The 26,832-nt window shown below is 47.1% G+C and overlaps 1 protein-coding gene and 1 pseudogene across 13 annotated transcripts in view; one reads left to right on the top strand and one right to left on the bottom strand.

Moving 5' to 3' along the window:
• Pfkfb3 (6-phosphofructo-2-kinase/fructose-2,6-biphosphatase 3) overlaps positions 1-26,832 on the top strand; it is an 82,061-nt gene that overhangs the window by 41,735 nt on the left and 13,494 nt on the right. For 9 of the 13 annotated variants that reach the window (XM_087181982.1, XM_087181977.1, XM_087181979.1 and 6 more), the window contains exons 2-9: positions 20,453-20,578; positions 21,673-21,769; positions 22,434-22,500; positions 23,014-23,088; positions 23,385-23,441; positions 25,429-25,553; positions 26,063-26,270; positions 26,645-26,791. In XM_087181982.1, the coding sequence (XP_087038108.1) occupies positions 20,453-20,578; positions 21,673-21,769; positions 22,434-22,500; positions 23,014-23,088; positions 23,385-23,441; positions 25,429-25,553; positions 26,063-26,270; positions 26,645-26,791 (902 nt within the window). Of the gene's footprint in view, positions 1-12,407; positions 12,848-20,452; positions 20,579-21,672; positions 21,770-22,433; positions 22,501-23,013; positions 23,089-23,384; positions 23,442-25,428; positions 25,554-26,062; positions 26,271-26,644; positions 26,792-26,832 lie in introns of those variants that run through there. The other 4 variants (XM_087181983.1, XM_004854529.4, XM_013075804.2 and 1 more) reach the window with 4 other exon arrangements.
• Positions 415-1,224, bottom strand: LOC101723027 (histone H3.3A-like; annotated as a pseudogene).

Below are 26,832 nucleotides of genomic sequence, written 5' to 3'. Positions count from 1 at the left end.
GAGTGTGCAGATATCTCTCTGTATTCAGGCCACTTAATTTTTGGAATGTCCCACAGTTTGGGCCTGCGTGTTGCTTTTTTATGGTTAGATCTGAGTTCTGCATGTTTGGCAGGAATACCTGAGAAGCAGTGAGTAATGTAGCCCTCTCAGACCCATGAGATCAACTCTAATCACTTTCTTTTTTTTTCTTTTTTTCTTTTTTTTTTTACAGTTTAGTGTATTTTAATAGCAAACTTACAGGAACAGCACAGAAAGACAGACAACATTAAAAACATGTACTAGCATGTTTAAGACAACTCAGAAAAGTATAATGACTAGATGGAATCTACTGTATGATAAAAATGCTACAAACACCATTTAGTTGCCGTCAATAAGAAATTTACTTGTTTTAAAAAAATCCAAATGCTGCCACTGTCCAGAAAAATTTAACAGGTTTATTTATAATTGTTATAAAGTTGAACTGCTGAAACTTGTTCACTGAAACATTTTGATTTGCATTAATGCTTTACATCCCCTCATTAATATTAAAAATTCACACACAAGTGAAAATGGAAAAACTGCCAATACCTGATTTCTGTCCCCTATTTTCCACTCGCAATCATGTACTTAGGTACCTTTTGACCCCATGGGAAAAAAATATCTAACATTCAGAACTACCAATAACAGGAAGAAGAGAAAAAAATTTTTTTGAGAATGAAATGTTTCCCACCATAATGGACTCTTAAGCACGTTCTCCACGTATGCGGCATGCTAGTTGGATATCTTTTGGCATAATTGTTACGCGTTTGGCATGGATAGCACACAGGTTGGTATCTTCAAACAGGCCAACCAGATAGGCCTCACTTGCCTCCTGCAAAGCACCAATAGCTGCACTCTGGAACCGCAGATCTGTTTTGAAGTCCTGAGCAATTTCTCACACCAGACGCTGGAAAGGGAGTTGGCGAATCAGAAGTTCAGTGGACTTCTGATAACGTCTAATTTCACGGAGTGCCACAGTTCCAGGCCTGTAACGATCAGGTTTCTTCACCCCTCCAGTAGAGGGCGCACTCTTGCGAGCGGCTTTTGTAGCCAGTTGTTTCCTGGGCGCTTTACCACCAGTGGATTTGCGGGCAGTCTGCTTTGTACGAGCCATGGTACAGGGACCTCCTTACCCCCTTCTCCTTCGGCTGGAGCTCGGCGAGCTAGAGGCCGCGCTGGCGTTGGAGAGCGACCTCTAATCACTTTCCTAAGGATGGCATCTGCCAGGTTTTTCTGCTGGAAGGTGGTTGTTTTCTCTTTGTGATTAGTCAGTATTTTGTGGGAAGAGAGTCTGAGACTCCACAAATATCTTTGGTTTTCTTTTCACTCAAACTTCTACCCACTTGATTCTTATGTGAAACAGTTATTCCTGTGATTACAAAATGGGGGTTTACAAATCCCATCATTCTTCTACATTTATATGTTGGCATTGTATTCTAGTGGAGAAGCTTTCCCACTGCCTGTGCTCATTCAGCTTTTCTTCATTTTTTTTTACACTTAAATGGCTACACAGTTTCTTATTTTTCTCTGAGTTATAATCCAGTATCATCTCTTGTGTCTTTTTGACATATCCTCATTATTTGACAAATTTATAATTTAGCATCAATTTTCCCTTTTTTTCTTTCTCTCTTTCCTTCTTTCCTTCTCTCTTTCTCTTTCTTTCTTTCTTTCTTTCTTTCTTTCTTTCTTTCTTTCTTTCTTTCTTTCTTTCTTTCTTTCTTTCTTTCTTTCTTTCTTTCTTTCTTTCTTTCTGTTTAGATTGGTCTTGAACTTACTATGTAGCCCATACTTGCCTTGAGCTCATGGCAATCCTCCAGTGTCAGCCTCCTAAATGCTGAGATTACAGATGTGCACCTCCACAGCTGACTGTACTTCCTTTTTGTTTTGTTTTTTGAGACAGAGTCTGGCTATGTAGTTCAGGTTGGCCTGGAACTCACTGTGTAGCCTCCTGCCTCCACCTCCCAAGTGCTGGTATTTTAAGTGTTTGCTATCACACCCAGCATTTGCTTCTTATCTTTAAACAGTGATCAATTATGGGTACACATGAAATACTAAATAACTAAGATTAAATCAATTTCAAGATATACATGGCTGTATAGTTAGCTTTCCATTGTTGGATGAAATACCTAATGTATATAACTTAAAGGAAGAGAGGTTTATTTTGGTTCAGGGTTTCAGAGATTTCAGTCCATGGTTGGCTGGCTCCAAGCCACAAACACCATGGCAGAAGGATGTGGTAGAGGAGAGCTGCTAAACTCATGGCATGGAGCAGAGTCCAGGGGAAGAGGACTAGAAATGACAGGGGCCAGGGATCAGATATAGTATAGTGCCCAAGGTCATGTTCCCATAATCCATCCAGACACACCTAGTATGCCTTACTAATCTTCCAGACATCTCTCAAACCGACCAAATTATCTATCAAGATTAAACATCAAGCCAGGTGTGGTGGTGCACCCCTGTGATCCAAGCACTCAGGGAGGCTGAGGCAGGAGGATCACAAGTTTATGTCTGGCCTGGACAACTTAATGAGACCCTGTCTCAAAAGAAAAAAATTTAAAAAGGGTTGGGGATGTAGTTCACTGGCAGAGGGCCCCTAGATTTAATGCCGCAAGTACCAAACATACACACAAAAATATTAACCATCACAATGGCCAAAGATGGTCACAGGAAGATGGGCTAAGGAAAAAAAAAAAAAAAAAAAAAAAAAAATATATATATATATATATATATATATTTTTTGTACCAGGGATTGAACTCAGGACCTTGTGCTTACAAAGCAGGCATGGTGCCACTGAGCTAAATCCCCAGCTCTTAAAGACATATTTGTAAAACATACATTTATTGGTTAAAAAATGCAAACAGAACTATTTCTAGTTGGAGTGTGAGCCCCATGTCACACTTTGTGATTCCCTGCCAGTAGGGATGGCTCAAGACCATTGCAATCCAAGTGGCTTATCAAAGGAATGCCTCACCCCGTGACTCCCAGTCCCTTCACCGAGTTGGTGAAATGTATGACTAAGGGCCAGCTCAGTAGTTTGATGCCCAGATTTACTCAAGATTGTAGTTCTAGGCTCAAATACTTTAAAATGGAAAACAACCCCTGAGATCTGTTTGAATTTGAAATGTCTTGTGCAAAGTCAGATTTGGTGAGAGGTACAATGGGACAAGTGCTCCACCCTCATGCAATCATAGGGTCCTCCATTTGCAGGGCTAGTCTGAGGCTGGCTAGTTTGATCCCAGCTGTTCTGGGAACCTCTCTAGAAAGTGATGAACAGGCATCTGGCTGCTGCTTGGATCAGTGCTGGGGCAGGCACTTCTTATCTCTGGCCATTAGTACCACTTTGCAAGGAAGGCATGTGCTATGTTTGGATCTGGAGTGTCCTCCAAGGGCCCACACATGGACAGCTTGGTTCCCAGCCTGTGGCACTACTGGGAGGTGGTAGAACCTTTGGGAGGTGGGGAGGAAAGAAGTTAAGGCATTGGGGATCTGGCCTTGAAGGGGGGTTAGGACCCTGGCCCTTCTCTTCCCTTTTCTCTCCATTTCCCTCTTTCCTCCCTTCTTCTTCCCTCCTTCTTTTCTTCTCTTCTCCTTCCCCCTCCTCCTCCCCTCCCCACCTGTTCTCTTCTCTTTCTCCTTCCTCCCCGCAATTTCTTAGCTGCTTGGAGATGAGCAGCCTCTCCTACCATATGCTTACAACTTGATGTATTGTCTTGCCATGTGGACTGAAACCTTTGATATCCAAGTCAGAATAAAACTTTCCTCTTTTTAAGTTGATTATCTCAGGTATTTTGTTACAGTAGTGGAAACCTGACTCATATAGTACCCTCTTGTACCTTTGAACCAATGTCTGGTTTCTGTTCATGGGGGCAATACAATGCAAGCCAACTGCCCATGTATTTGTAAGTAGCTATCATTGTCTCATAGCCTTGTTCTTTATCTCATGCCTAGTTCTTTGGCTGTCCCTCACAAGGATGATTTCTGGATGGTCCTTCTTTAGAGGTATGAATTTGTTGACATTTGTTGACATTTCCCTTGAAGGCATCATACTGAATTGAATGGGATCCTTCTTACCACTGGTGATTACAGATGGTCCCTTTTTGTAATTTGAATACTATGCATTAATACAGTCTAGCTGGGGTAAGTTTTCCAACACCTAGTCAGCATTGCTTTCCAAAATGTATTTTTTTTCTTCAGCTTGATTTGCTCAATTTTTAGGATGTTTTCCACTTGGAGAAGGAAGAAGCAGGAGGGGGAACAGAGCAGGGCAAGGATGTCAACTCTGGTTCATCAGCCAGAGTTGCTCCACTGCACATGTCTGCACATTGGCACAGGCAGGCCTTGCGACACCACGCCTGTCCCTTGCTTTCTCAACGCAGCTCCCTCTGTGCGTCACTGGGGCACACATTCATGTACTCAGCAAAAGGTGGTCTGATTCTGGTTTCTGTTCTCTCCAGACCTAGGTTAGTAACTTTGATTGACTTAACTCTGACTCTTTCCCTCATCCTCATGCATGTCCGCACACGTGTGTGTGTGTGTGTGTGTTGGGGGGATGTTATTGATGTTCTGAGCTGAGGAAACCAAGGGGTGAAGACCAAATTGCAGATTAGCCCAGAGCTGAGGAAATCTAGTCAGACACCAGAAGCACTACCTGACGTGGACCTAGACAGTTTGAAAATGCTCATCTTTATATCTTTATGAACTGGTTGAGTACTCTACCTGAAGCTCTTTTGCTCATATTGAATTTGATCCTCACAACAATCTCTTGAGGTAGATGGGCTGCTAGTGTTGTTGTATGTACAATGGCCACAGTGAGTGGGTAACTCTCCTCCTCACACCCCTGTGGTTTCTGGAGGATTTACAGAAGCTGCTTCCAGCCCATAATGTGTGCCAGTACTCAAGATTCTTTGTGGACTAGTGACATAATTGCAAGTATAAATATTCATTCATCAAACAAGCAAGTGTATAGAATATTTTCTTTGTGTCTGACATTGTGGTAGGCTCTGACATTGTGATTCAATGATGAACAGTTGTCCCCATTTTCCAGCTGCTGATAATCTAGTGATTATTATCAAGTTTTTATTTGTGTTTCACTGAGAACAGTGTGAATCACTGATCTTTGCCATTTGAGAAGTGGAAGAGATGCTTAAAGACCACACGGGACCCTGGTCAGCAGTTAAGGGAACTGGCATCCAAGCTATGTACAGTCAGGCTCAAGACCAGGCTCTGGGCTCCAGACTCACAGGCCATGTCTGCATCCCCACACTATAGTCTCTTCCCTGCCTCCCATTCCTACTGGTTGGCTTTGGAGATGAGACAGGCTCAAATCATTATGGTGGAGTAGCTAAACCTAGATGAAGTAGAGGTTCCCTAGAATTGCCTCTTGTAGTAATTTTGAGTTCTTGGCTTAATTTGGTATTTCTCATAGGTCTAATAGTGTCACTCCACACCAATCTTTCCCTAGAATCCAACTCTTAAGGTCATGAGGCAAATGGACTCTTCACTTCCTTCACCATGTGCCATGAGAAAATGGCCTTTCTGTGCTCTAAAGTCAGAGTGGACTCTTTATCCTAAACGATGCATGTGTTAGTGGGAATGGGATGCTGCTTACAAGTGTTTGAAGATGAGCATCTGCTGTTGGAAGAGGGCACAGGCTTATTCTGCATCTAGCAACAGAGTGAAACCAAAAGTGGGAAATTCCATAAAGATAAATGTACTTCTGTCCAAGAGCCCTGTTTAATAACATGGCAGATGTTCAAACTGAGGCTTGCTGGGAGGGCTTTTGAGTCTGGTTGTTCACACACTGTCCTTAGCATCTACCTGGTCTCTTTATCCACCATGATCGATGGCTGAGAGATAGTTTGTCTTATGATGAGGAAATAGCCTGAACTACCAGAAACAACGATGTAGGAACCATCAACACAGACACAATACACAGTATCTACTAATATTTATTTACTTATTTATTTAGACAGGATCTCAGTGTGCAGTTCAGGCTGACCTTGAACTCACTATAGCCGAGGATGGCCTCAAACTTGTGGTGATCCTCCTGCCTCAGCCTCCTGAGTGCTAGAATTGCAGGTGTGCACTGCCACGTCCGGCTTCCACTGATTTTTTAGAAAATGTTCTGCCTTGTGAAGTTCATGTAGTACTTTTCTTATGGCAATGGTGGGTTTTCTCCTGCTTCTTTTCCATCTGTGATTTAGGAGAAGAGTCTTAGGAGACATGCTCCAAGTATTAGTCATGGCCATGGTTTCCTCTACTGTAGGACAAGTCTTCACTCAGAGCTGTCCTGTAAGCTTCCATGAGTTACTATGTTTCTGGATTTTTCTTCAGTCTCTCTTTATGTTGTATTTATGTCTACAAAATATTGCCATGAAGAAACTTCTTTGGCAAGAACAAAACCATTTGTGTTCTAGGACATATTTCCATGGAAAAGCAGATTAAGTGTCAAAGAAAGAACTGGCTGACTCTTTAGCCACGGCTTCCTGGGTGGCTGGCCATATCTGCCTAGGGTCACTATAGGCTAGGGTCTGGTGTTCAGATTTTACTATTTAGAAGATGGATTTTTGCAGTGTATTCAGATGTCTATAAGCTTAGGGAGACTAAGTTACAAACCAAACTGGTCAGAGAATGGTATATTACTGTAATAAAATACCAGAAGCAGAGTAACTTTATTAGAATAAAGGTTCGTATTGGCTCATGGTTCTAGTCTAGGGTCAAGGAGTTACATCTGGCAATAGCCTTCTTGGTGGCAGATTCCCAACGCAGCACACAGCATCACATAACAGAAAGGGTGCCTGTGTATGTGTGTCACTTTTGGTTTCTCTTCCTGTTCTTGCAAAGCCATCAGGATTCAATCATGAGGACTCCACTCTGCTGACCTTATCAAATTCTAATCATTTCCCAAAGCCCCACAACACTGTAGCTGTATTAAGTATCCACCCTCCGAATATGTACTTCACAGTGGAGAGTTATCCATTGAGCCACTTTCACCCAAAGGCAAGAGGTTCAGCATGAACCGCTCAGAGACCTCTGCTGAACTCAGAATTCTATTTTAAGCATCCCCATTAATGACAAAGACTACAAACACATTGATATTCTCCCAAAGGTCTACATAAAGCTGAAAACAATAGAATAGTCACCCACCAAAAAACCCTGACACATTTGGAGCTTGATTCTGTTTCTCTTTAGGTGCAGGATTTGTGCAAATTGTGTGTATATTATGTATCACTTGGAAGAAGCAATGGTCTTATCAATACATGCAAATCATCATGGACATTTTTATCTTTCTACCAAGTCATTCCTCCCTCACTGGCAGAATATATACAAACTACACATTTTTTTCAGAATTTGAGTAAACCATTACTGATTTAAATTTTTTTAAGAAAATTAACTTTTGGTTTTGAAATAACTGTAGCCTCATGAGAAGTTGCAAAATAGTACATAGAGTTCCTTGAACATTTCACCCAGCTTCCTCCATGGTAACATCTTATGTAACTGTCATAAAATATCAAAGCCAGTAGACTGACATTGGTATAATACTGTGAACTAGATTATAGTATACAGTGGACTCTGGACTTATGAACTCAATTTGTTCCTGATGGCTGGTTGTAACTCAGGTTGGTCAAATGTAGGCTCAGACTTCTCTACATATCCTTCAAAGTCTCTGTCCTGTATACAGGAAACTATCAGGGTCCTTAGAGAGACATTGGCCCAGGGTTTTTCAATTAACTCCACATTAGAAAGGATGTTGTAATGTTCCTTCCAGAGCTCTTTAAGTATTAAATCTGTATCTGAGACCATTTGGAACCACAAGTGGCCAGCATTTGAGTTGTAAGTTTAAAACTAAAATTCTAGTCATAACCCAAGTTGTTCATATGTCAGGCTGGTTGTAACTTGAAGGTGCACTGTATTTGATCTTTAAAATACATGAACACTTTGAAGTCACAATACAATACATGTTAACACAAACACTCTACAGTTTGATATAGGGTGAGGAGGCTGATGAAGACTTTCAAAGCAAGGTGTGATACAGATATCAAATACCTGTAGGCAGGTTCAAGAACATGGTCCCAGGCTCAGGAGTGTCCTTAAGAAGGGGAAAGGCCCACAGGAGGTAAAGTAACATGGAAAAGGAAATGCTGGAGAGTTTGAAGGGACTTAATTATGTTGCACAATTTGAGTTGATTCAGAAGCTGGGCCTTGGCCAACTCTAATAATGAGAAGAAATTTAAATCAACTTGATTGGAGATCAAAGAAATGGCACCTATAGAACAATAATACATTCCTTTTTATTTTTAATAGACTTTATTTTTTAGAGCAGTTTTAGGTTGGCAGTAAAATCAGTTCCCATCTCCTTCCTCTTCCCCCATTTCCACTCCCCCAACTCCCGGGACAGTGGTTGGAATCCTGCAGTTTGAAATCTTTTCAAATTAGTTTTTCACTCAGTAATATGCATTTAAGGTTCTTGTATGCCTTTTTGTGTCTTTTTAGCGCAGTTCTTAGCACAGAATCATATTCCATTGTCTGGAAGTCCCATAGCTTGGCCATTCACCTACCAAAGGGAATCGATTGTTTCTATGTTTTGACTTCCATGTTTGAATAAAAACTGCTATAATCATCTGTGCACACATTATGCTTTTGGGTTTTTCAACCTCCTATGTGATATTGTATAGACAGTTTATCTGTTTAAATCCTATGAGTTATAAATATTTTAATCCCTCCCTCTTTCTCTCCTTCCTGTCTTTCTTTCCTTCCTGTCTTTCCCTCCTTCCCTCCCTCCCTCTTTCTCTCTCTCTTTCTCTCTTCCTCTCTCTCTTTCTCTCTTTCTTTCTCTCTGACAGGCTCTCACTCACTAAATTTCCCAGGCCTGGCCTGGAAGTCATGATCCTTCTGCTTCAATCTTCTGAGTGGCTGGGATTACATACAGCACCAGGCTACAAATATTATATTTTTTTTAAAAAACCCTCTTGCCTGGCTTTTGATGGGTGATCATAAAAGGTTTGGTTTTGCTGTTTATTTGGTGTCTCCCTTCACTCTCTCATACATGGGATTTTTCAGAGGTGCAAATAATGACACTTTTTGTTTAATTAGCAACTTCTGATTGCTCGCAGCCTGCCACAGCTTGTTACCACTCTCATTCTCTCCCTGGGGATGAGCATGGTTTAAATCTAACTAGTTGGCACAAGACCATGGAAATGAGATTGCTTATTGCTGTCATTACAGGCATGTCTGGAACACTACTAAGGGTCAGATGATACTGGCCAGCAGAAAGTGGGCACACAGGTCATGGAGAAAAACCATTTCTTTCACCTTTTCACCAAGGCTGAACATAGACAATGAATTCATCTGCACCAGCACAAGAGGCACTTGATAGGTTCTTCATGAATATTAGACTATCATTTTAAGTAAACACTCTGCTAATGACTCCTCTTCACAGTGAAGGTTTTTCTTTGTGCTTTCCTTCCAAATAGTGTAATTGTTCTGGGTGAGATCTTCCGAATCACAGTCTGATCTTCCCTTAATTATGATTCCCCTCAGCACCCTGGATTATGGTGAGTCTATCATGAGTCCCTGGAGAAGAGACAGCTATCTGCTGTCTGTGTCAAGTACTGGGACCTCCCCCCACCCCCCATCTCAAAGAAACACCCTGTTCACCTAATTGGTTTTCTTCCTTGATCTTGAACCTGATTCCTTGATCTCTCTAATCTCTAGACCTCCCTCTATGCCTTCACGTAAGATCAGGGGCTGTCCATCTGGCTCTAATAGGGTCTAGGACCATGACTCAGAATCTAAGAAAAATTTTCACTCTGTCTGAGTGACTGGAGATGTTCTGGCTGTGCAAATGTGATGGTGATGCATTAAAGGAATGTTCACATACTTGGCAGCCTTTCTGAAGGACTTCGTTTATAATGTCTAGTTTGGGGACTTGGGAGTTGGTGAAACCCTGGAGGGCCACATTTGAGGTGAAGATAGGGGGTCATTAATAGCACTAGGGAAAGAGGAGAATGTCTAAGCTGGCAAACTCTGAGTTAGTAAATACTTAGAATACACAGGTAGCTGCAATTGTTTGTAAGTGTTTTTTTTTTTTTTTTGAAGCAATTTTACCTCCCATAGGAACTCTAATTTACCTGGGGCTACAAGAGTTTCTAGGTGGCCATAAAAAGCAAGCAAGCAAGCAAACAAACAAACACAAAGAGCGAAACAAGTGTGAATTCGTCTTTGTCCCCCAGCACTACTGGTTTGCACTTAGCTATTCCAAGCAGCAGAGGAGTTAAGTTGACTTCTCTTTGCCGACTAATTATACATATCCAGTGCAGGGGACTGGGGAAGAAATTAATCTTTGTTCTGGACGCCCACAACGTTAATCTTATTGACACTGGGCAGGGAAAGTGCCTTATCTGTGAATGCTCAGCTGGGGAAGTCAACTTTCCTGACCTTACAGCTGACCCTGATCAGATGGTTAGCTAGGTCAAGCTCTTCACCTTAGGGTGAAGATCCCACCCCTGCTCCCCTTAGAGGAAAACCAACAACTGCAGGCTTGGAGATCATAGAAAGCCACCTGGTCCCCTGGGTTGGCCTGTAGGTTTACGCAAAATTTCTAGTGGCTCAGTAGCAGGCGAGCGCACTACGGTTGCTGGGGGCTCTCCTTGTCCACAGCTTGCTACCCTCCTTGACCCCTGTGAATCCCAGTTTGGGAACGCTTCCTAGTGGCTCGAGCACTCGCTGACTGCTGTGTTCTTCTTCAGTCCCATTCTTATTTCAAGAGTGGACTGGGACTCTCCATTGGGCATTGTAGGGTGTCACCTCTGGCATTTGCTCCCAGTGCAGAAAAACAAGTCCAAGTACAGTGCATAGGGTTTCTGAACAGCTGCCCAAGCAAGCGCTGAAACCAGACCGTCAGCAAAGCTGTCTGGGGAGCTGGGGCTCCAGGGAGGGCGGCGCGGCGCTGGAGGGACGGGAGGGCGGTAGTGAGGGTTGGAGCAGGGGGTATCCCCCGGTGGGGGAGGGGTCACTGGCCAGGTGGGCGACTCTTGGGCTCTGGAGCCCCTGCGCGCGCCAAACTGCTGGAGAGGGCGGGGCCTGGGTGGGGCTGGCGAGCCAGGCGAGCCAGGCGGGAGCAGCTGTGCCCGCCGCCAGGGAGCGGGAGCCCTCCCAGCAGAGCATGCAGGACGTGAGCGACGTGTGGCAGCCTCTGCGCAGACTTTCCCACCATAGCGTGGGTTTCAGCAAGCACCGCCTTCTTCCCACCAATCACAGCTCAGCCTCAGCGCGAAGAGTGCGCCTCTCGGCCGGGCAGTGAAGCGCTTCTGTGCCGAGCCTTTCCTTGCTAAAGTCACATTCATGTCGTGCCTCAGCGGACGGTGGTCCCCGTCAAAAATGCCCCAGATTTTCACTGCACGGCCCGTGACTTGGCTACAGGACTGTCATACAAACTGTCGCGATTGTTGCGAGCCACTGCAAACTACGAGAACCAGGAAAGGCGAGAGGGCATGTACACCCCCCAAAAGTGGCGACGTAAAGCTGTAGTGTGTGTAGGAAAAATAAAATAGGTTATAAAGTTTGCATGATCAAGGTGCCTCCCCTAAATAGTTACTCCGGGGCTAATTGTCAGGTAAAGAATGGGGTCTAGTGGGGACGGGGTCTAGTTTTGTTTGACTACTCAGGGAGTTAAAGGTTTATTGGGGACTGTGAACCCCAAGATGCAGCTGCGCCCGGTCCGGAAAGCTCCTCTTCGGTCTAACCCCTGGGGCTTTCCCACCTCCTCCTCTTGCTCAGCACTCAGGCCTTTCAAAAGTTCCCGGACTTGGGGCCCGTGAGGGGCGCAGTGCTCAGCACAAGCCGATTCCCAAGGGAGATGAAAGTACAGGGAAGGGCAGCCCGCGTTGGTGGGGGTCGCGGTATGTGGCGCCTTACGGGTAATCGGGGAGCAGCTCTGGCCTGGGTCTCAACGTGCATTATACTCGCCCCCGAGCGCGTAAATGAAATGCAGAATATTGGGGCTCCGCTGCTAGTAAGGCCAAATCAGAGGGATGCATTTCAACCAGCATCCTAGGGGATGGGTTTCGGGAGGCTGCAGGCCATATTGGACAGAGCTGCATCGCTGAGGCCCTCCCAGCACTGTTCAGATGAAGGGTTATCTTGGGAAGCTGGGCCAGGGGATAACTGGAGTGAAGAATAAAAGGGGTAAAAAGCCAGCCGGAGCTGGGCTTTCTCACAGAGTTGGGGATTGGGCTGCCAGAGCTGGACGTGCTTTGCTGTCGCCGGCCCGCAGGGGGCGCCAGCAGGCCGCCTCCCGGCTCGCCCACCCTCCTCCCCACGTGAAAGGGGGCTGGGACGCCAGGAATGCGGCCCGCCCTGGGGCTGACGCGCCGCGCTGCCAAGCTCCGACACTTGAAAAGGCCGGGCGGTGTATGTGGCATCTCAGTAGAGCTGGAGAGGAGGCGAGAGGGAGTGCTGAGCGGCGGGAGCGCGGCTGTCACTGCGCCCGAGCATCCCTGAGCCGGCCGTGCGGGCAGCCGCAGCCCCAAGCCCCTCGCCGAGCCCAGTCCCGCGCGCACGCGCGCGCCCAGGACTTAGCACAAAGCACGTTTCCCCGGCAGCGCGCCGCCGCCGCACGCACCCCTCCCCTCCTTTGTTCCGGGGGTGGGCGGCCGCTCTTTCCCCCACACTTTCGGAATCTCCTCTCGGGGTGGCGGGCCACCGAGTGCAGCTGCGAAGATGCCCTTGGAGCTGACCCAGAGCCGGGTGCAGAAGATATGGGTGCCCATCGACCACCGGCCCTCCTTGCCCAGATGTGAGTGCAGCTGCGCGGGGCCAGGCTGCGGGGTGCGTAGCGTGCAGGGCCGGGGCATTGTGTACGGCCGCTTTGTGCTGGTGCCCCTCTGCGGGCTGCGCGCTCTTGCGCGCCCGGCCAGCGGGGACTGGGCGGCGGCGGGCTGCGCCTCCTGGGCCGGACTGCGGGGGCGCTGTGGCCCCGGAAACGGCGAGCGTGCCCGGCCTGGGCTGCGAGCGCTGCGGCTGCGGAAAGCGTGCGCCCGCGCGCCCCGCCCCGTACCCGCGCCTCCGCCCCTCCGCCCCTCCTGCGGCTCCGGGTCTCCTCAGGCGGTGTCACCCTACTTTACCTGGGCGCTGTTTCTCCCCGCCCTGCTGTATATTGGTCTGTCCATTACTGTACAACATTTTCTCTCTGTATATTTCCTCTGTCTCTTCTCTCTTTACCTCCGTATATATTTCTGTCCTCCCTCAATTCCCATCTCCCACCTCCCTCGTCTTTCCTTCACACTGGCGACGGCCGGGGCGTCCGTGCTGGGGGCGACAGGGGAGTCACCGGAAACCGAGGCTTAGCTTCTGGTTTTGGGGGAAAATGTGTGGATTGGTGACTGCGCTGTTGGCAGCGTTTCACACGCACACAGGCTTCCCGGTGCTCGGAATTTGCTGACAGTTGCGTCCTGCTCTGCCTGTCGCCCTGTGTAAAAGATTTGGGGAGGGTGCCCTTGGAACCATTCTTAGCTGCAGTAAGCCTTCTCTGGGAAGCGCGGTTGGAATGGCTGTAAGGCAACACTGCCCTTCTAGGTAACGTGCAGGTGCTCATCAGGTGGACAGGGGCTAGCTGACTGGTGGGTATCTGGCCCAGGCCAAGTAGGCAGCCAGATGGGTAACTGTGGAATCCCAAGTGAAAGCCCTAGAGGTGGCTTCTGGTCATCCGAGGGCACCTGAGTGCCAGGCTGCCAGCTGGGCTTCTCCGCTGCCACGTGTTTCAGGATGGTCGCCGCAGGATGTGACAGCTTGCCTGGAGCTTTGCCGGGTCTGAGTCACCGGCTTTCCTGCCCAGACCTGCCTGTCCCCCCATACCTCCCATGGGGCAGGTTGGGCCAGTGCAGTAGCAGGTCCCTCTGCAGGACCTGAGGGTTCTGAGGGAAGCCTTTAGAAGTCTTGTTCTTCCTTCTTGGCAAGGTAGCCCAGAACTGGGGGCTCGGCAGGCCTTGTGCCCCAGCCCTTTCAGATGTGCTTGCCAAACCAACACTGCAGGTGGTTTGGCTGTCTTTGTGTAAAAATGCCCCAGGGAGATGTGGCCAAGACCACATGCAGAAATAAGCCCTGCCCCCTTTTGACTTTTGAATGAAACAAATATTACCTGTAGCGCATTTGTAAACTACAGTAGGTCATACTTTTATGGCATATAGCTTGGTTTTTATGTATACGTGTAAATCCACGGTCCTGTGTGTGCATGTACATAGGCTTCTTAGGCGGCCCCCAGGTTGAGATCTGAGAGAAACACTGGGAGTTTCTGTGAGGGCACGGAGATTAGTTGACATTAGTTCAGTGGTGATGTGGAGAGACACCAGCATGCAGGGATGGACCATGTTCCTAGTTTCGGAAACCCATCCATTAGACTCCAACAGCCTGCACGTACGTCTCTTATGCAAGTGCAGATGACAGATAGGATGGAGATGAGAGATTTGTGAAGAAGCGGAGATAACTGTCAGAACCTTTCAGAGCTTGAGAGGGAGGTTCGAGTGGCTAAAGCAAAAGGATTAAGATGCTTGTCACACCAGCTCCTGGAATCCTCCCATGTGGCGCTGGGGTGTAGTCTTGGACATATTCCTTATGAAATATCTGCAGCCTGGGCATTTATTACACTTTTTAAAATTTCAGGCAGTGGTGTCATTCCCAGTTCATACAGTCACACTTGTCTCTTACTGGAATGGAGAAAAGGAAACTTTTTTCTCTAATAGCATTTGGAATATTGGATAGGTTTTCTTTCTCCTAAATTTGTTACCATCTTTATCAGTGGTCTCCTCATGGAGGGTGGGCAGCAGATTCCTTTGAGGTTCATTACTAAAGGAGGGGATAGAGAATGTTCCTGTTCAGATGCAACGAACAGTAAGGCAACAACAGAAAGCTCCAGGTGGATGAGCCCCAAGGAGATGATACTGCCGCCTCTGAAGCATGGGAGTTCGGTGACCTGCTCCAACATCATGGCAAATGCTTTTTTAGGACCACAGTTTTCATCAAATGCACACAGTATCTTGGGGAGATTTACTGAGTTTGTGAATCAACTTAATTGCCAAGAAGTAACTTCTTGGCTACCAATTGCTGGTTCTCCTGTTTATTTATCGTCCCTGAAAATTGAGAGCCTCCTTACTTACCTGGGTGAGTTATTATCCACTCAGAACCTTATTTTCCTCATCTGTAAAGTAGGTTACACTTTTGTCTACTTAATAGGGCTGTGAGGGGTGCCATGCAGTGTGGTGGGTCCTGAGACAAGGGTTGGGACTTGGGACATTAGATAAAAGGTTGCCATCCTCCGTGGAGCAGAGGGGTCATTGATACTGGTCCATGCAGATTTGTCTTAAATAGCATCAGTTTTTCCTTTATGAGGGAGTGAGACTGCCAGCTGATCTTTGCTTGGGATTTAGAATAGGCATAACCGGGGCCTGCGTATGAAGGAAGGGGGATGTGGTGCTCAAACACTGATAGATTTTCCTCTTATAGGAGTTTATGCCAACTCCTGCATGATATTCTAACTTAAGGAAGATGGATGAGTATTATTGAGAAATCCCTGCCTTGTCCTTAGGTGGCCCCCTACAGTTTATAGCATAGATTCTTAGCCCGAGCTCATTAGGATCATTTGAGTATGATTTTGGAGAAGAAAAAAAAATCCATAGTAGAGCTCCTATACCAAGTTAGAATTGTCTCAGATGGAGCCCAGTTCCCTTATTTTTTAAAAGGCTCCAGACAGCCACTTAAGAATACTTAATAGCCATTTAGGAAAGAATTCTTAAACTTGCTGGTTTTGCTGTGTGACTCCTGTCCATTTGGGGGGCTTAGTTTTCTGTCCCTCCAGAAGGATGATAGTCCTGATGGCTAGTACTGATTGAGGGCTCTGCAGTAAGCATTTCACATGAATTATGCCACAGATTTTTCCCACAGTAGTGTCTATGAAGCATCCCTCCACTGAACAGAAAAGGAGACAAAGACATTGAGAGATTAGCTTGTCCCAGGAAGCGATGAGGCCAGGCTTTGAACTCTTGTTTATTGAACTCCTGATCTTGCATGCTTCACACTGTGCTATTGTATTGACTCTCAAGGTTGTCATTGAGTCACTAAAATACCCCATCCCACAGTGTTGCTGGCTGAGATTATATGGAGCCTTTCATTAGGGGTAAGATCAAATAGACAGTTAAAATGTGCATCCAAAGTAATGAATATATTGCTGTAACCATCAAATAGTGCAGAGAGCTTTGGAAAGAGGTGTCTGTCAGCTGCGTTCTCCACCCCTCCCCCAATCCTCAAGCCCACTCCCGTGAGGCAAGCAAACGTCGAGTTAACCCAGCCTACTTTGAGAGTCCTGCGGCCAGATCTGATACCAGGAGAAGAGAGGTTTGTGTCCAGGAGACAGCAACCTGTGACCTGCATTGGCCTCTTCCAAATGTGTACTGCATTCTGGTCTCTCACAGGCCAAGTGGATTAAGTCTGTTTCCAGGAAGACACGCTTAGGGCAGTTGTATATCTGTAGGACCAAAACAGGTCTTTGCTCTAGAGAGTAGGTCGAGATGGTCCCTGTAGACAGGCACAATCTTTGTTTCCTTAGGCAGCTACAGGGATGGATTCCTTCTTGGTTCACAGTTCTGTCATAAATGGCCTTTTCCATTTCTTCCCCTTGAACTTGTAGTTGAAATGTAACTCATCTACTTACAGAAAAGAGCAGACTGAATTTGAAAATCCTTTTTTAAGGTTAGCGTTTTGCAGAGCCTCAGGTAGGAGGAAGTTAGAGGGAAGTATGGGGGCTACAGCAAAGGGTCTTCCCAACAGTCTTTATTCTGAGGATGGGTTCCAGGAATCAGGGTGGTTGAGGACAGGAGATAAGCACTTCAAGGTAGAGGGCCTACCCATCTCTCTGGCAGATTCTTTCCATAATCAGCTGCCTTGGCCATAGCATACAGCTCGTGTGCTCACTAGCTAACCTTCTGGTCTTTTTTTGGTGTCCTGTGCATGTTTGTCTGCATGGAATGAGTACAGGTAGCCAGTGTGCATCATGAACTGAGAGCGTGGTCTGACCCGCTTGTGGACAGGCAGGTTTGGGCTCAGTGGTCCTGCTCAGAGGCTCACCTTGCTTTGCCCCTTTGCCTCCTTCCTACACCTGGCACCCAGGGCAGGTGGCTTGTAAACTAGTGAGTGCACGGACATGATGACATTGTAGAGTGGAGGCTCAGCTTCAGGGACTTGGTGACTTTCTGTGAGATCTTACTCCATGACTATGACCTTAGAGATGGGCAACACTTTTAGTTTGAGCTCCCCTGGGGCCTGGTGCTCTTTAGACAGTGGCTTCCTTCCTCTCTAACATAGTGAATATCTACCTCTTATGTATGTCTAAGTTGACATTTAGATTTGACATTTAAATGCCTCTTAGCATAAAGACTTTTTTGTCAGAAATTTAAAAGTATTAAACTTTTATATAATGTGAAACGAGACATAAGATTTGCCTCAGAAGATTGTGTGTTAAATTGAATTTATTGTCCCTAATCCCTGTGCTGTTAGGAAAGAAGAAAAGGCAGAGACCCAGGAGGGGTGGTGAGAGAGGTACAGGAGTGGGGGATGGTGGCAGGGCTAGGTGTGTCTCCTTTTGGGCAGTAAAAAGTTCTGTAGAGAAGAAGAAGCTGAAGGTTTGGGGAATTCAAGTGGGATAGAAGATTAAAGGTTCATGGAAGGATTTGAGATGTGCTGAGTTTAAGAAAAGGTGGGGAGGGATTAGGAGAGTGATGGCGAACCTTTTAGAATTTTTAATGATACAAACAGCCTGCTATGGCACATGTGCCACAGGTTCACCACCACTGGGTTAAGGAGTGTAGCTCATTGGCAGAGCCCTTGGTTATTAGCATGAAAGAGGGTCAGGGTTCAATCCCTAGGCACCCCCCCTCCTGCCAAAAAACAAAACAAAACAGAATGATAGCAATTTAGTCAAAAGGGTTTGTCGTTCCCTCAGTGCCATGGTCCAGAGGGCAGGCACCTGGCTAGAGAAAGCCATAGCCCCTTTGGCAGTCCCAGCCTGAGAATGGGCAGGATGGCTTCTGCTTTGCCAGTTTTGGGAGTGATGGTTTATTTGGGTTTGGAATTTGACCTGAACTTTTGCCTTAAGGTATTAACTCTGCTGTGTCTACTGTCTTGTTTGTTTTTCCCTTCCAAAGTGCTTACAGCCAGAGGAGATTTGCTTCTGTGGTTAGTGGATAGACATAATCCCTTATTTGATAAATCAGTCAGCTTCACCTCTGCTTTCTGGGTGCGGTTCTAGCTGAAGTATTCCGTGTGTGTACACAGCTGTGTGTGTTTCTGTCTCCAGGCATGCTGGGTGCTCTCAGGAGCGTTGGCTCTGCAGGGTCACCTGATGAGGAGGGACAGTGGCCTGGGTAAAGGCCAATGAGCAGACTGTTTCCATGCACAGTGAAAAAATGTCAGCCTTGCTACCACTTTCCTTTTTTTGTTGTTGTTTTTTGAGACAGGATCTCACTGTGTAGTCCAGGCTGGCTTTGAACTAGCTAAATTGCTGAAGCTGACCGAAAACACTCTTGCCTTGGCCTCCAGAGTTCTGAGAGCACAGCATAGTACCCGGCTCTAGCTGTCACTTTTCTGATGTGTCATTACAGCTGCTAGAATAAACCCTGGACACACTAGGGTGGGTCTTACGAATCTCTCCTGACCTGGGGACACAAGGCCTCTTGCTTGGTACTTGTTTGTGTGGCTCACTCACTCACATGCTTATCACCTAAGGGTGTGGGTGGTGGTGGTGATGGTGGTGGTGTTCCCTCTGCAGTGGTCAGCATCTGTTCTCTAGGAACCTGTTTGTTCCCAGGCCTCTGGAACCTGAGAGAATACAGCCAGAGCTTTATATGGCTCTAGAAGGTCTCCTGATGCCCTGATAGCCTCACTTTGTCCTGCACCCTGTTTGGACTATCAGCAAGGAAACAGAGCCCCTGCAGACCACATGCTGCTGCCTGCTCTGAGCCTCCCTGTCTGGGAGGCAGAGTCGATGACCTTGGCTGGTGCTCCATGACCCACTTAGGCTTAGGGGATGCCCTGTCCTTAGGGCGGTGGCATGTCTTCCTTCCCCCTGCGGTTTAGGCTTATCCTTGCATCTGAGCCTCTGGCCAAATCTGATACCTGCCCACATTGATGGTGTGGCTTTCAGAACTTTCCCGGTAGGCTGGGCTGCCTGTGCCAGGAGGGGGTGAGGACAGCAGAGCTGGAGCTGGCAGGCAGCCTCTGGCTTGTGAGCTTGTCACTAGGATGCAAGAGTTGCCTGAGAGTCGCAGGGACAAGGTGGCAGCCAAGGAAATACTGGGCTTTCAGTTTCCAGAGAGGGTTTCTTTTGGCTGCTTTGTGAAACCCTTCCTCCCTGGGGTTTTGCCTTATTGAGATTCTGAGGAATGTGGGACACCCACTCAGCACCCAAAACCAGGAAAGTCACAGGCTAGAGCAGTTCCCTTGCAGCCGACCCTTGCCTGGGGACCCTGTTCCTTCAAGAGGACCTGATATCCATCAGAAACAGGCAGCAGGATGGTGGTGGGGAGAAAGGAGGAAGTGGGTCAGGAATTATGGGATTCACCTGTCTTCTGAGTCCCTGACCTACAGTCATTTGATAAACTCGTACTTTTTAAAAGTGGCTACTAGTCAGGCATGGTGGTACATGCCTGTAATCCCAGCCTTTGGGAGGCTGAGGCAGGAGGGATAACTGTGAGTTTGAGGCCAGCCTGGGCTACATAACAAGCAAACAAACAAACAGCTGCCCAAACCTCCTGTGTAAGTTCAGAAGTTCACGGTTGACTTCTCTCCATCTCTTGGCTCTGTGGGACCCACCTCCCAAGTCCTTTTGCCACCTGTCCCCTCCGTTTGCACACTGAATTTGGAAACCACCTCTCCCTACTGTTCACTCCCCCGATCCCTTAAGGTCCCTTTCTTGCAGCCCTCAAGGAGTGCCCTTCTACTTTGGTGTTAGAGATTGGGGTTGCTGGCTGGGTCAGGACCCTCCTCTCAGACCAGTAATTTGGGGTTGAGACTATCTTTGCCACATACTGTCAGGAAAGGAGGTAAAGCTACATGGTGTGACTCGGGCTCAAGCTACAAGGTGTGACTCAAGGGCTCTGGCTAGGGAAGGTCTCTGGTCCTATTGGATTATCAGATGCCAGGGGTTTTGGAATGGGCAATGAAATACAAATTTCAGTGCCATTCTTATTTATTTATTTATTTTTATTTTTTTATTTTTGGTACCGGGGATCAAACTTGGGTCCTTGCCCTTGTGCAGTAGGCGTCAAAACCACTGAGCTAAATCCCTGGCCCTTCAGTGCCATTCTTTAAAGTTTATTGTTGGGCATAGGGCTGTTTATCACTTCTTGTCATCTAATCTATGATCCGTTTCTTGCTTGCGGTTTCCAGCCTGTGGGCCAAAGCTGACCAACTCCCCCACGGTGATTGTTATGGTGGGCCTCCCTGCCCGGGGTAAGACTTACATCTCCAAGAAGTTGACTCGCTACCTCAACTGGATTGGCGTCCCAACAAAAGGTGAGCTGGGTCCCAGGCAAGGGCTGTTACATTGAGCACTGTGACCGTGCTTGTGTCTTCCACACTGCAAAAACTGGACCTTCTGCCCCAGGTCACTGGAACCTGTGGGCAGGGTCACCTCTGGGCCACTTCTGTTTTAAGTTCTGGAGTCTAATCCTGCCTCCTATTCCAGCTGTGTCTCCGCCATGCTGTGTCCACATCCTTCTCTTGCTGTTGGCTCATTCTCTCCTTTCCCACTCCCCCAGATCCTGCCTGACCTAGGTTCACTCCCTTCATGAAGCTTTCTTTAGCCACCTCAGTCTACACAGATGTTTTTCCTTGAAATTCCCATTGCCCTTGGTCATACTATTCCTCTACTGATGTCCTCCAGTGTTTTATACTGTCATACTGTTGACACTGTTATGAATTTCTGCCTGGCCTTCCAAATTAAATGGGAAACATTTGGAAGATGGAACCAATTTTTATATTTTTTGTTCCCTTGTTATGTCCAGCCAGTATCCAGTAACTTTCTCTCTCTCTCTTGCTCTCTCTTGGTCTCTCTCTCACTCTGGTGTTGAGGATTAAACCTAGAGCCTTGTACATGCTAAGCAGGCACTCTGCTACTGAGCCACGCTCTCCCTCAATGACTGTGAAACGTGTCCCTTGGCACTGGCTTCTGTGCCAGCAGGAGAATGGCCGACAAGCCCTGGCAGTGAGTGAGAGACCCACTCACTTTTGAACACTGCATAGAAATTACTGTCCCACCTTTGCTAGACTTGACTCTCCTCTGCCTTGTTCCCAGTCTCAGTCTCTGGCCATGATATTGTGAGGCTGGCTTGGAGGCTGGGCCAGTGAGCCAGCCTCAGATAAACCAGGCAGCGGTGGACACTATGACTTGGGCTGGGGAGGCAGGGTTGCTTCCCAGCCTATAGCTCCAGGAAGGGGACAGTAACCTTGTACTGAGAGGCCACACTCTGATTTCCATACCAGATGTCATCTTACTGAAATGTGTTATGGTTGGCTGGTTTTCTCTTTGGTGGGGATCATACTCCCAGTTGGAAGTTGGTCTTTCCTCCTGCTGGGTTACCCAGGCTGTCCTTGTCTTTTCCATCTAGTGTTCAATGTGGGAGAGTATCGCCGTGAGGCTGTGAAGCAATACAGCTCCTATAACTTCTTCCGCCCTGACAATGAAGAAGCCATGAAAGTCCGAAAGTAAGATGTGATCTACTTTGTAGGCCCTGGGTGTTGTTTTACTGCGTGTTTAGCAAGGATCTGTAAGAGGAAGGGAAGGCCAGCCTTCGGTGTGGCTCTCCACTGGTGGCCGTCAGATCAGTTCAGTGTCAGGACAAGTCTCTTGGCCTCTGAGACTTGCTGCTTTGATCTGTTCCCAGAGTCTAGCTAAGCTGATGTGAGACAGATCAACAGCAACCACATTCGGAGAGTAAGCACACTCCTTTTCATTGGGAGTCAATGCCTCTGAAGAGGATTTCTTATGAAGCACAATTGTGAAACCCTAGTGTGATGGTGTTCAGCCCTGGCTGCACATTAGAATCAGCTGGGGAGCTTATAAAGCTCCTCATACCAGACTCCACTCCAGGCCATCCAGTGAGGATCTGTGGGTGGGCTCTGGCATCAGATTCTGTGTAGTTTCCCCAGGGGAACAATTCTACTGTACAGCCATGTGCAGGTGCTGCTGCCCCAAGGGTGCCTGAAGCCAGCCTGCACTGGGCCTCGGATTGGAAGCTTCTGGGCCTCAGGAGGCCTGGTCAGTACTGAGCAGCCTAGAAGTGGAATTTCTTCGCTGTGAGGGGTGGCCTGGGCTTTCCTGTGGGTAGGCCTGCTCTAATGGGTGGCTTTTTGTTCTTGTGTGTTGCAGGCAGTGTGCCTTAGCTGCCTTGAGAGATGTCAAGAGTTACCTGACAAAGGAAGGGGGACAAATTGCAGTAAGTCTGGGAAATGCAGGCAGCTCAGTCTCCAGTCCTCTGGCAGAGTGTGGCCTCACTGGCCTGAGAGTGCTGAGAGCCATTGTAGGGATGACACATGGGGACAGGAGCCTCTGTGGGTCCGGGGAAGCAGGTAACCAGCCTGGTGTCTCAGGAAAGTGGTCTCAGGGTAGCACAACTGTGGCATGCTCTGTCACCTAACCCCTTGATCAGCAGCCAGGTAAGGCTGGGGTTGCTGCCTACCTTGCACCAATGTCCCTTGCATGTTCAGCCTCCCACGACATGCTTCTGCTGGTTTGTGTGCTGTTCTCACCCTCACCTACTGTTTTGAGCACTGTAGGCAACAGGAGAGGAGCGTCTGCCTGCTCTAGAGAGGCCCAAACAGTCTCTCCTGGAAGTGTAGTTTTAGGCTTTTCCTTGGAAATGACAGGTTTCATTTACTTGGTGGCTTTGGTAAATATTGTCAAACTCAAACTTTGGCTCTCCTTCCTGACTCTTTCTTTTTCCTATCAGGTTTTTGATGCCACTAATACCACTAGAGAGAGGAGACACATGATCCTTCATTTTGCCAAAGAAAATGATTTCAAGGTGAGCTAAACTTCTTATCTTGTCTCAGCAAGCTCAGGAGAGATGAAAGCCTCAGGGAGCTGATTTCTGCTCGATCCATTGCCTCCTGCTCCCCAAATTTTGCCACTTAAAAATAGGACCTTCCTCGTGGCAGGACCCTACAGTAGGAGGCTGAAGAACTTGGCAGTGTGTAGGTGGTTGTCACGTCTTTGGGAATGGATGAAGGGCATCCTTCCTCTTTGTGTATGATGATAACATCAAAGTTGGCCCTTTGTGGCATTTGTTGTTTTCTAATGTTTCTGTCTCATTCCCACCAGGCATTTTTCATCGAGTCTGTGTGTGATGACCCTACAGTTGTAGCCTCCAACATCATGGTAAGACAGTAGGAAGCCCCACTTGCATGCTGCAGCTTAGACTGCAAGGACATTTGCAACCCCAGAAAAACAGCCCAGGTTGGGGCCTGAAGAGTGACTAAATCTTTAGAAGGAGCTGCCTTCCCCAGGTTGGGATTGACTGAGGGCTGGACATGAGGTGAGAGATACACAGAGATGTTTAACTTAGAAGTTCAGTCTGTGACCTGGACCAGCTCCACGAAGGGTCTTTGAGGACAGTACACAGCCTTGGGTGGGACGGGAGATAATGTGGGGAGGCAGGGGGCCGGAGCTTGGCAGCTGAGTGATAGGGCCGCTCCCCACTCTGGGTGGGACAGAAAGGAGCCAGCTGATCTTTTCTGCTCTTAAGGTTCCTAATGAGTAAGAATGGCTGTGTGGAAACAAAAACCTCTAGGACTCAGTATGTTCACAGCAGAGTTCCCATGTCTGGGAAGAAGGGCTGTTGCGAAACTGTCTTCCTGCTAATGCATCTAATGAACCTGTGACATGCCCCTTCCTCATCTCCACTGGACCACGAGGAGCTTGCGGACATAAACTGAGGGGAATTGGCAGCATCATTTGATTAATTCTTAATTTTATCACTTGCTAGCAATATATCTTGAACAGAAATGGTTACTGTGAAGACTTTCTCTCAGGTCACCTTCTTGTGTTGTAGATCATTTTCTCTCCAGTTTAAATGTATCAGAATAAGGCATTTATAAAGAAAAGCAGTTCTTTACAGACAGGGATGCTGTGGTGTTGCTGCGTATAAACGTTCACCTCTAAAGGGCATGCTAAGCATGCCTTAGCTTCATATATTGGTCCTTTTCTCTAAGGCAGTGGAAAGAATCACAAACATTTCTAAGAAATGAGTCCCTATTTCAGGAAAGGCAATTTGAATTGAGGAAAATGAGTTCAAATGAGTTTCAGTGGGTCCAAAGGAAGAAGCTGAAGGTACAAGGAAACAGAAGTTGTAATAATCTAAACAAAGGGACATCCTGTGGGATTTTTTTTTGGTTTCGCTTTCCTTGTTCCACTTGTTAGTGAAGCAGAGTGCAGCTGTGAGGTCATTTTCCTCAGTGAGTAGTCATCAATGTGCTTAGCTAAGTTATCCTTTAGCTTTAGTCCATTTACACAGCTCAGTGTTTATCCTGACCTCTGTGTTCTTCAGAAATCTTTCTTTAAACCTCAAAGCAACTACGCAAGTTAGACCTAGGAATTTGTGAACTTGGACATTTTTTAAAATTATGAAATACACGTAACATATAATTTACATCCAGCTCAGTGGCATGAGGTACATTCATGTTGGTAGCAGTCACGCATCCATCTCCTTTTATCGCCCTACTGGAACATCTGCACCTGTGGAACACAGATGCCCTGGGGGCTTGGATCTTTGAAGAGTGGCTGCCTCATAGTAGTGGCTGTTTTCAAAGAGAAATGAAAGCACAGATATTAAAAAGAGAAATGAAAGCACAGATATTAAAAACTTCTGAGTAGGGATTGAAGCTTGGTCATAGACGTGCCCAAGTGCATGCTGCCTCTGGTTGGATGGAGAGGAGCCCTCACAAGGTCAAGGGCATTTCTAACAACTTGTAATGCACCTTTTATTACCAGTTACCTGCACTTGGTGTGAGGAGCTTTGCAAGTGCTTATGTGGGATTTTGCTGAGTTAGAGCCAGGCTCTCTAGTGGTGACTCACTTACTGAACTGATCCAGATTCAGGCGCCTGTTCAGAGGTGTTCATTAAAGGATCCTTGTGGGTTTCCCGTGTCTGTCCATCCAACCGGCAGTTCTCTTTTCTAGGCATCTTCCCCATGTAATGATTGGGCTGTGACTCAACCCCCAGTTTCTTTTTTTGCTTAGACACTGGGCAGGATAATCTTTATTCTGAGCCTTTTGGGCTTCCCCTTTTGAAAGCCCCAAATCCTGCTTAATCTAAGCAGAAAGCCTTCCAGTGTGATTCATCAGCTACCTCTTTGTGATGTTACAGGAAGTGAAAATCTCCAGCCCGGATTACAAAGATTGCAACTCAGCAGAAGCCATGGACGACTTCATGAAGAGAATCAGTTGCTATGAAGCCAGCTACCAGCCCCTCGACCCTGATAAAAGTGACAGGTAGGTAATTCTGCGACCATCTCTGAATTACCTACATTAGGGCATTTAATGTTTTCTTGATAGTCCCACCAAGGATTTGCCCCCGAGTACTTCAGTAAACTTTTAAAATGTCTTATTAGAAAAATAAATCAGTTATGAACCCATATTCAATACAAATATCTCTAAGCAGAAAGCTTTCCAGTGTGATTCATCATTCTGTGTGAGGATCAGTGTCCAAAGGAGTCCAGTCTTGTCACCTCTGAGAGTTCCTACATTCTCTTTTCCATTCTTTGCTTTTCTCTCTCTTTCTCCTGGGGGCCTGCTGTCCCCTGCTGTGGGGATCATTGCCTTGATTTTGCTCTCTGACTGCAGAGAGGAAGACTCATTTTGTGCCACGGAGGAAGGAATTGTCTAACCTTGCAGTTCTCTTAGGCAGCAAGTGTTCTGGAAATGGGCCTGGCCCAGTCTGGGTGTGCTGCTTGGCTGTGGATGTGGCCAGAGTGGTGGTCCTCAGTGGCATTTCTCCTCAGGGACTTGTCGCTGATCAAAGTGATTGATGTTGGCCGGAGGTTCCTGGTGAACAGAGTCCAGGACCACATCCAGAGTCGAATTGTGTACTATCTGATGAACATCCACGTACAGCCCCGCACCATTTACCTTTGTCGGCATGGCGAGAATGAATACAACCTGCAGGGCAAGATTGGGGGCGACTCAGGCCTGTCCAGCAGAGGCAAGAAGGTAGGAGGAGAGGAGAGGGGAAGGGGCTGGGCTGACAGGTGCCAGAAGGGTGACCAGCTCCTGTCTGTGGGGGAGTTGTGGGGTCCTAGAGGTGGGTGTGGCATGCAATTTTTGCTGTGGCTGCTTTACTGTGTTCATCTGTGTGTTTTTTTGTATTTGTATATGTGTGTCTATGCATAGTAGTGAGTGTGGGCAGGGAAGGGGAGGGTAGAGCCAAGTTTCCTGGACTCTAGGAGGGTATATCACAGTGGTCAGCGGTCCTTGGTGACTGTTGAGTCACAAGAGAGTCCAGCTTGACATGAGGAATGAGCATCTTGCCCTGCCTCTTGGAGGAGCAGAGGGCTCAGTGTCAGTACCCCGCCTCCCATTCTCAGTTTGCCAACGCTCTGAGCAAGTTTGTTGAGGAGCAGAACCTGAAGGACCTCCGGGTGTGGACCAGCCAGCTGAAGAGCACCATCCAGACGGCAGAAGCACTTAAACTCCCTTACGAGCAATGGAAGGCACTCAATGAGATCGATGCTGTGAGTTCTAGGACATCATGGTCAGAGGTTGGGCTGGGAGT

The sequence above is a fragment of the Heterocephalus glaber genome, unplaced genomic scaffold (assembly GCF_053883595.1).
Source record: "Heterocephalus glaber isolate CG9 unplaced genomic scaffold, H.glaber_assembly_v1.0 deba00001472, whole genome shotgun sequence".
Classification (NCBI taxonomy): Eukaryota; Metazoa; Chordata; class Mammalia; order Rodentia; family Bathyergidae; genus Heterocephalus; species Heterocephalus glaber.
This window is presented reverse-complemented; position numbering and strand designations above follow the sequence as displayed.